Source organism: Jaculus jaculus, chromosome 9, assembly GCF_020740685.1.
Source record: "Jaculus jaculus isolate mJacJac1 chromosome 9, mJacJac1.mat.Y.cur, whole genome shotgun sequence".
NCBI lineage: Eukaryota > Metazoa > Chordata > Mammalia > Rodentia > Dipodidae > Jaculus > Jaculus jaculus.
In genome coordinates this window covers 99289987-99300106 of record NC_059110.1, presented here as the reverse complement: position 1 = coordinate 99300106, position 10120 = coordinate 99289987, and the positions used below count along the sequence as shown (strand labels likewise).

Genomic DNA, 10120 nt, shown 5'->3' with positions numbered 1-10120 from the left:
GTGGGTCAAACGTTTGCTATACAAGTGTGAAGACCCAAGTTCAGATTTCCAATATCCACATAAAAGGCAGGTGTGGTGGGGTCTCCTCATAAACCCATATACCTGGTGTTAAGAAAGCAGAGACAGGAGCTAGTCTTGCCGAATTGATGAGCTCTAGGTTCAGTGTGAGAACTTGTTTCAGAAAAATGAAGAGTGACTAAGGAAGATTCTTAATGTGACCTCTGACCTCACACACACATCCACATGTACACCCACAAACAAATGAACACACCTACGGACATGCCAAAATGGGCGATCACTGACACAAGAACTTACACTTGAATAAGGAAGGATGATTTTGGGTTAGCACACACAAAGGCAGTCATGACTGCTCTTTTCCAGGAACTATCATAAGCATTCACGGGCATCAGGCTGACCTTTGCCTGTGATCCTCTTATCTCCATCTCCCAAGGGCTGGCCTTACAGGTTCTCCCACTATCCCCAACCTAGAAAGCCATTTTATTCCCAAGTTACCGATGGAGAGAGAGATTTTAATAACATAACTCTTCCTCACACTTCAAGCAAAATGCAGCGCTGAAATTCTATCTAGATTTTTCCCCTCAAAGTATTTTTCCATCACTGTATTCTGCCTCCTGAGTGCTGAGATTATAGATGTGAGCTACCATGGCTGGCCAAGATGCCATTCTGAGACAGGAAGATTGCACATTTTTCTAGATGGCTTTTGAGATATCTTTTAAAAATATTTTATTTATTTACTTATTTAAGAGAGAAAGAGAGGGGAAAGAGAGAGGGAGAGAATGGGCAAACAAACTTCATGTGCATGTTCCACCTTGTGCATCTGGCTTATGTGAGTCCTGAGGAATTGAATCTAGGTCCTTTGGCTTTGAGGGCAAGCACCTTAACTGCTAAGCCATCCCTCCAGACAAGCAAGCATCTTTTAACTGCTGAGCCATTTCTCTAGCTCAGCTTGTGAGATATCTTATGAGCACTCGACAGTCCGGGACAGGAGGATCTTGATAGTTGACCAGGTCACAATCGAATAAACATAACAGACAACATAAAATAAGACAAGACAAAACAAAACACAACCAATATCTCATGACTGTGTATTGCAGCATCCACTTGTCAGCTTTTCAGAGAAAAGGCAGCAGTTGGTATTCCAGTCTGCCCATGAGAATGCCCATCTAATGGACCTAACTCCATTATTTGAACACCTGAGGCCAAACAGGGCAACGTGACATCAACGCATCCATGTCTGTTGTCCTTTTCCTTTAAGTGTGTGGAGATGACATGGAGCCAAGAAACCTCACATGGGTGTCAGAGTTTGTCTTCCTGGGGCTCTCACAGACTCAGGAGCTCCAGCCTTTCTTGTTTCTGGTGTTCTTGTTAGTCTACACCACCGCTGTTGTGGGAAACCTCCTCATCATAGTCACGGTGACCTCAGACTCCCAGCTCCACACCCCCATGTACTTCCTGCTCCGCAACCTGGCTGTCCTAGACCTCTGCTTCTCCTCGGTCACTGCCCCCAAGATGCTGGTGGACTTCCTCTCGGACAAGAAGACCATCTCCTTCTGGGGCTGCCTGGCTCAGGTGTTCTTCTTCCACTTCCTGGGAGGGGCCATGGTGTTCTTCCTGTCAGTGATGGCCTATGACCGCCTGGTGGCCATCTCCAGGCCCCTCCACTACGTCACCATCATGAACACTCAGCTCTGTATGTTGCTAGTGGTGATGGCATGGACTGGTGGCTTCATCCATTCCATTGTTCAGCTGTCTCTGATGCTTCCGCTGCCTTATTGTGGCCCCAACATCCTGGATAACTTCTACTGCGATGTCCCCCAAGTGCTGAGGCTCGCCTGCACTGACACCTCCCTGCTGGAGTTCCTCATGATCTCCAACAGCGGCATGCTGGATGTCATCTGGTTCCTCCTCCTTCTCATCTCCTACACCGTCATCCTGGTGATGCTGAGGTCCCACCCAGGGCAGGCGAGGAGGAAGGCGGCATCCACCTGCACCACCCACGTCATCGTCGTGTCTATGACCTTCATTCCCAGCATTTACCTGTATGCCCGCCCCTTCACTCCCTTCCCTATGGACAAGGCTGTGTCCCTCAGCCACACTGTCATGACCCCCATGCTCAACCCCATGATCTACACCCTCAGGAACAAGGAGATGCAGGCAGCCATGAAGAGATTAGCCAAGCATTTAGCGATTTGCAACAGGGAGTGAACTTTACATAGGTTGACCCAAAATCTCTCTGTACTTGTGATATCCCAGGCAAAAAGTAGGGGTACATTCTTCTGAAGTACGAAGAAGAAACTAATGTCATGACAACTGATTCTTGTGTCAAGTGCTCTGTTAAGTACTTTTGCACTTCTTTTTAAAAAAAATATTTTATTTATTTATTTATTTATGAGAGTGAGAGAGAGGAAGAGACTGAAAGGAAGACAGAATGGGTGCGCTAGGGCCTCCAGTCCACTGTAAACAAACTGCAGACACATATGCCCCCTTGTGCATCTGGCTTACGTGGGTCCTGGAGAATGGAACCGGGGTCCTTAGGCTTCATAGGCAAACACCTTAACCACTAAGCCATTTCCCCAGCCCACACTTTTGCACTTGTTATGAAACCTATATTGGATCTGTTATCATTGCCTTTTTCAGGGTGGCCTTGAACTCACAGTGATCCTCCTACCTCTGCCTCCCAAGTGCTGGGATTAAAGGTGTGCGCCACCACACCTGGCCTAGGATCTGTTAGTTTGTATTAGGCAGTTTTGCAAATGGGACAGCTCAAGGTGACTAGCACATGATTCTGCTGACTCCACGTTTGGAGGCACAGGATACGGATGACGTGATGAACCCAGATTCTGCCACGACCACAAGGGGACACCTAGAAAGCTCCTCGTCAGTGGACGCGTGTCTGTGGGGAATGGCTGTCAGCTTCATCTTAACTCTGGGACAGACGCTGTCTTGCTGCTGGCTGCCTTTCCGTTTCTTCCTCACTGTGGTCTAAATTGTAACACTGGCATGATGCCTTTTCCCCTTTGTTCTGATTCTTTTTCGACTAGATACTTCTTAGATATTCTTCAAGCCATGGCGCTTACCTGCTACGGTTTGAATGAGTCCCCCAGAAATTCATGTGCTGGTAACTTAATCCCTCGATTCATATATTAACAACATTTGGAGGAGGGGCACTGGGGAAGTACTAAAGGTCATATTGGCAAAATTTCCAGGACATTGGTGGCTTTATAAGAACAGTAAGAGTGAAGGCCGGGTGTGGTGGCACATGCCTTTAATACCAGCTCTTGGGACACAGAGGTAGGAGGAGTGCCGTGAGTTCAAGGCCACCCTAAAACTACATAGTGAATTCCAGGTTAGCCTTGAGCTAGAGCGAGACTCTACCTCGGGAAACCAGAAACAAAACCAAACACAACAAAGCAAAATTCCTGAGTCATATCAATGACTAGTGAAGAGAGTTGTTCATTATATATGTGAAACAGGAGCCAGATTTTTTTGTTTATTGAGTAGGGTTTCACTCTAGCCAGGGCCGACCTGGTATTCACTATGTAGTCTCAGGATGCCTTCGAACTCAGAGCAATCTTTGGTAAAAGGCTTGTGCCACCATATCCAGGAAGATCAGGATTTTGAAAAGGTAGAGAGAAATAGCCAGACATAGTGACACACGCCTTTAATCCCTACACTTGGGAGGCAGAGGTAGGAGAATTACTGTCAGTTCAAGGCCACCTTGAGACTACATAGTGAATTCCAGACCAGCCTGGGCTAGAGTAAACCCTACTCGAAAACCCAAAATAAATGAACAAACAAACAAATAAATGGTAGAGGGTTTAAGAAAAAAAAATCTTGCAAATTAAAAAATACTGCTTGGGACATTCTACACCTTTCCACCTTGGCCATACCATATCTACCATTCCATATATTCTTTCTCCTAGTATTTGATCAGGAATGCTACAGAGACAGACAAGGAGTAAAAGGGCCCTATGGAGCCATCTACTTCCCAGGCACATGGATATCACTATGTCAGCTTCCTCTGACACAATTGCATGAAGAGTGGTAAGTAATACCCTGATCAATTAGGAAGTGAAAGGTTTAACAAAAAGAGGCAGATCTCAGACACTCTAATGGAAAGTTCGTAAGCTACTTGTAACTTGTTTCTAGGTACTATCCTTCCTTGACTACATTAGAAATAAGCTATCATTGGCATTTCCATAAATAAGAATAAGAATCTATAAACTGAGCTGGAGAGATGGCTTAGCGGTTAAGCGCTTGCCTGTGAAGCCTAAGGACCCCAGTTCGAGGCTCGGTTCCCCAGGTCCCACGTTAGCCAGATGCACAAGGGGGGCGCACGCATCTGGAGTTCGTTTGCAGAGGCTGGAAGCCCTGGCGTGCCCATTCTCTCTCTCTCCCTTCCTCTATCTGTCTTTCTCTCTGTGTCTGTTGCTCTCAAATAAATAAATTTAAAAAAAAAAGAATCTATAAACTATAACTCATAGGAAGGTTAAAGAAGAACCAATAAGCTGGGAGTGGTGGCGCATGCCTTTAATTCCAGCACTAGGAAGGCAGAGATAGGAAAGGTCGCCATGAGTTCAAGGCCATTCTGAGAATACAGAGTGAATTCCAGGTCAGCCTATGTTACAGTGAGACCCTACTTCCAAAAAAAAAAAAAAAAAAAAAAAAGAAGGTTAACCTTGAAACTGGTCCATGGCCCAACTCTAACAGATCCAAAGGTAAGCTGTTGTCAATGGACACTGTTATTCAACCCTGTCTCAAAGCTAACAAATCTACAAAGTAAACGGACAGCGGTAGATACAGTTAGCCATCATTCACCCGTTTTCAACACAGCCTGAGTTTTAATCCACTCAGTGCAACTATTAGCTGACCACAAGGTTAACCCAAAGAGTATTAAGGTTAAATATTTTCCCCTTGTTTGACCCAAAAGGGTGGAGTGCTGCTTACTTGCCCCAAGACCTCATCTCTCTGATAAGATGGAGATTTTGTGTTTCTTCGATAAAAATTACAAGGAGGGGCTGGAGAGATGGCTCAGTGGTTAAGGTGCTCACCTGCAATACCTAATAACCTGAGTTTGATTCTACGGTATTTGCATGAAGCCAGATGCACAAAGTGGTGCATGTATCTGGAGTTCATTTGCAGTGGCTGGAGGCCCAGGCGCACCCATTCTGTCTTTTTCTCTTCTTAAAAATGAATAAAAAATAAAAATAATAAAAAGTAACTGTGAGCCAGGAATGTAGAACGCACCTTTAGTCCTTGCACTGGGGAGGCAGAGGTAGGAGGACTGTCATGAGTTTGAGGCCACCCTGATACTACATAGCGAATTCCAGGTCAGCCTGAGCTAGAGGGAGACACAACCTTGATAAACAAAACAAAAAAAAAAAGCTATGGTCTGAAGAGATGGATGATTGGTTAACACATTTGCCTGCGAAGCCTAAGGATTCATGTTGGCTCTCTAAGCCCCATGTAAGCCAGGAGCACAGTAATGCAAACATGCAAGGTCACACATGCCCACAGGGGTCACATACATCTGGAGTTTGATTACAGTGGCTGAAGCTCCTGGTGCACCAATTCTCCATCTCTTTCTTTCTCACATAAACAAAGGAAGTCTGTTGGGCTTGCCTCAAACAACAACAACAACAACAACAACACAAAACCCCTACAGGCTGGAGAGATGTCTTAGTGGTTAAGGGGCTTGCCTGTGAAACCAAAGGACCTATGTTGGACTCCCCAGATCCCACATAAACCGGATGTACAAGGTGACAAATATGTAAGGTTGCACATGTGCACAAGGTGGCACACACATACGGAATTCAATTGCAGTGGCTGGAAGCCCTGGTGTGCCATTCTCGCTCTCTCTCTCATAAAAAGTAAAAATAAATAAAAATAATTCATTTTTTAAAAAAGTACAAGGAACCAGAGAAGAGCACCTGGTTCTCTCAGGTGACCACCTTGTCCTCCAAAGTTTGTCTTTCCTTGTGTTCTGTTAAACATATAACTTTCTCACTTCTATCATCTCATCCTCCTCGCGATTGCCAGGATTATCATGGTTAAAAAGAGGAAGAATTTCTTTTGAATAGGGTGATTTATTTTCCCTCTTATCCTAACACTCCCCAAAATAAGTATTTTGTTTTGTTTTGTTTTTTTGAGGTAGGGTTTCATGCTAGCTCAGGCTGACCTGAAATACACTATGTAGTCTCAGGGTGACCTCGAACTCACAGTGATCCTTCTACCTCTGCCTCCTGTGTGCTGGGATTAAAGACGTGCAGCACCATGCCCGGCCCTAAAATAAATCTTATTTATCTTTCTCTAAGTCCACATTTTTAGTTCTTTGATAACTTGGACAAGGACCTGAAGTTGGGGTTCACAGACCTGGGGGGAAATCTCCTGCATCTTTATGGATCTAATCCATCTGAGGACTCCATGCTGTATCAAAACCACCACCCACAGCAAGAAAAAATTAAATAAATAAAAGAAGTTTCCATGATAGAAACTGACAGCAACAGTAATCTATGGACACAAACAAAAATGTTTAGAAGAAATCTGATATCATATCACATCTGTTTAAGAAAACCATGGTGTCTGGGCTAGAGTGAGACCCTACCTTGGAAAAAAAAGAAAAAAAGAAAAAAAAAAAAGAAGTAAAAGAAAACAGTGGCCACCATACTAGGGCCTATGACTTCTCCAGCCATAAGCTTTTGCCTGACTTACAGTGTCATATGTGAGTTCTCCCCTGTGGAGAGGGTTTGGAATACAGTGAAAAGGCAGTTGGTTGCACCCATAACAGTTGTGCCACTGTTGCATCTACTGTCACACCTTGCCTTGCACGTTTACAGTATGACATGTAGAGTTACAAACAAGCAGGGTTATTGACAATCATTCTCCCCTGCCAGCCTGTATGGCATCTCTGGCACTGTGAAAGCAAAATATCAGAGAGGGACTTTCCGACTCAGTCCCAGCTTGATTTCTCCAAGTTCTTCAACCAACGTGTATGATGTCTTCAGCAATGGAGTCTTTCCTTCTAGTTCTGGCGTGCAACCAATATTAGTGGCAAAGGCTTAGGGGTCTCCATGGCTAACAGTTCATATGGAGGAAACCACCCCTGGACTGGGATTCTCATTCAATAACCATGTGGACCTATGGACAGCTTTCCTTGCTCTTGCTTTCTCATAGACAGGAGATATCTGTACTTTCTCCACTTTTCCTCTGTCTCTTCTTTCTTCTGGTACAGTCTCGCTGTAGCTCAGGCTGACCTGAAATTCCCCATTCTTTTAGCTGGCCTTAAACTCACAGTGATCCACCTACCTCGGTCTCCTAACTGCTGGGTAAAGGACTGGGCCACCATGCCCAGACTCTTTTCTTCTCTTAATCTAATAAAGTCTCCAAACTCTAAAGAGTACAACAACACAATAACCCCATGGCTCCTGAGAAGTACTTTTTTCTATCTACACAGTGTGCCTTTGCTCAAACTCGACTACTATTTTTCCTATTCGTTCAGGTATTTTCACAAGTCTACAAGACAGTCAAGGGTTAGCATATTAAAAAAGAAATATTTCGTTTTGAGAGGGAGAGAAAGGCAGATAGAGAGAGAGGTTGAGTTTTAGCCAGTAATATTAGAGATCTATTTAAAAATTGAAATAAGGGCTGGAGAGATGGCTTAGTAGTTAAGGCATTTGACTGCAAAGCCAAGGATCCAGGTTAAATTCCCCAGGACCCATGTAAGCCAGATGCACAAGGTGGCACACGTGTCTGGAGTTCGTTTCCAGGTGCTGGATGCCCAGATGCACCCACTCTCTCCCTCCGTCTCTCTCTGTCCCTGCCTCTTTCAAATGAAAAAATAAAAATAAAAATATTAGAAAAATTGAAATGAAAAGAATTCACAGTTTCTACATATTTCAAGTACTTAAATGTTTCTCTAGCTTTGGAAGTAATTTCTGTTTTCTTTAAATTATTAGCACAGCACTGTGTGTGTGACAGGGAGAGAGGGACAAGCAAGGGTGCTGTTTTCTTGGTGAACCTGGTACCAGCACAAGGGTGAAGGAGATGGACACAGAGAACACTCAACTCCTATCAAATCAGATATCCAGAGACACAGAGGCTCCCAAGACCTCATCCCTGAAGCAGACCCAAAATGGACCCAACAAGGCTCAGGGAAATTTTGCAAAAGAGGGGGAGGAAAGAATGTCAGAGCCATACGTTGGGTCATGATAACACAGAGACATTTCCTCATACCCATAACTGTGGGCTAACTCCATAATGCATGACAGATATGCCTCAACAAGGGGGGGGTCTAGGACATGGAGGAGGCTAACAATGGTACCAACTTGACTGTATTCACTGAGTATAAAACCCATTAATAAAAAAAATTTAAGAAAGAATGCTCTGTGTCTAGAGTTTATTTGCAGTGGGTAGAGGTCCTGGCATGCCCATCCTTTCTTTCTTTCTTTCTTTCTTCCTTTCTTTCTTTCTTTCTTTCTTTCTTTCTTTCTTTCTTTCTTTCTTTCTTTCTTTCTTTCTCTCTCTCTTTCTTCCTCTTTCTCTTTATCAAATAAATAAATAAATATAAAAGAATGCTTGTACTTTTATATGGTGTGAATAGAATTGATATTGGTGTGAATCTGTCACAGTGGGCTGGTTGGCATTTGTGGGGTTTGGTGGTTCTGTTATAATATAGAAACAATTTACTATCTATGACTTTGCCCAAGTAAAGACCGGTTCAGTTGAAAAGAAGAAGACCAAAGAAAGAAATCCACCCAGTTGTTTCTATGACTCCACGAGAAAGAGCTGCTCATGGCACTAATGAACTCTAAGTGGTTCCATAGTCTGGTCACTTCACAGGTACATGACTACTCTGTGTTACACACATGAGTGCTTGGTCATACCACTGACTTGTGCAATGAGAAAGGCTGGGCTGGACACACCAACCTGTCCTTAACAAACCCTGCAAGTGACTCTCTCAAGGGTAGGGAGCGCTGGGCTCAGAGGTTGTCTCCTAAAGCTGCCAGAGTGAGTTTCAGTTGAAGACCCTCTCATCCTCTTGGATATTGGCCAGGAAAGCCCACAGTGCACAAGCCTCTCAAATGTTCACTGTTCCTGGTACTTTGGGCCCCCAAGGAAGGAAGACCTCTCAATGACTATGTGTTTTGAGACATAGAGAAACTTTTTAACAAGTCCCACGGCTCCCTGGGCCCCAGTGGCAATCAGCCCAGCGCTGCTGCTGAGTCCTGTCCAAGTGGTGGCCCCTTAGGACGGTCCTTGTCCCTCTAGGGTTCCACACAGGCCAGCACACTTGAGGGATGGCCGGGGACCGGGAGGCTGAAGCTCCAGCAAAGGTCCTCCAAGCAGCGGCTGTGACCGTGAGGACCCGAGGACCCGTGGTGGGCTGAAGTGAGGTGAGAGAAGGGGCCAGCGGTCAGAAGGACCTTGCAAACATTTGCCAGTAGGTGGGAGTAAATGAGTGCATAGACATGCTGGGAGTCAATGTAAAGTGTGAGGACAGGCTCTGAAGTACCCTAGGGTGCTGAGCCCGGAGCCCCTGGTTACAAGTGAGAACAAGTAAGCAACTAAGCAGAGAATTGGCCAGGTGTTTTGGAGGAAAGGTACTAAGAGCAAAAAGTAAAAAGAATGACAAAAATCATCACAAGGTTTTCCAAGTAGTACTGCAAACCAGGATCACATAAGGAATCACAGGAACTGGGCAAGCACAGTTTGAGTAACTAGTGCATCGAGATGATGTCACAGACGGTGTTCTTGGATTTATCATCTGCTTAAGGAGGTGACAGGAAAACGTGGTGAGCACTGTGACAGCGGTGTGTATGAAGGATCTTAGGAACACACAGAGATGAACTGTTTCTGTATGGGGGAAGGAGGGAAAGGAGTCAGAGAAGGTGACAGCTGAATATTTCTAGGCTGAGTGCTTAGCAAACGTTTCTTAAGAAAACAGGAAGAAGCTGGAGAGATGGCTCATTGGCTGAAAGTACTTTCTTGCAAAGCTTGCAGACCCAGGTTCAGTCCCCCAGCCACCCACATAAAGGCAGATGAACATTTGTTTGCAGTACCAAGAGACCCCATTTCTCTCTGTGTGTGTCACATACACAAT

The 10120-nt window shown here is 44.8% G+C and overlaps 1 protein-coding gene across 1 annotated transcript; it reads left to right on the top strand.

Annotated features, from left to right (window-relative positions):
* Window positions 1–1290: 1290 nt before the first annotated feature.
* LOC123463486 (olfactory receptor 4D2-like) lies at window positions 1291–2226 on the top strand. The gene has a single exon (XM_045159391.1). It carries the CDS (start codon window positions 1291–1293, stop codon window positions 2224–2226), a length of 936 nt encoding a protein of 311 aa, XP_045015326.1.
* Window positions 2227–10120: the final 7894 nt, after the last annotated feature.

Excerpts from the sequence above, each read along its gene's own strand:
- LOC123463486 (XM_045159391.1), top strand. The coding sequence starts at position 1,291 with ATGGAGCCAAGAAACCTCACATGGGTGTCAGAGTTTGTCTTCCTGGGG.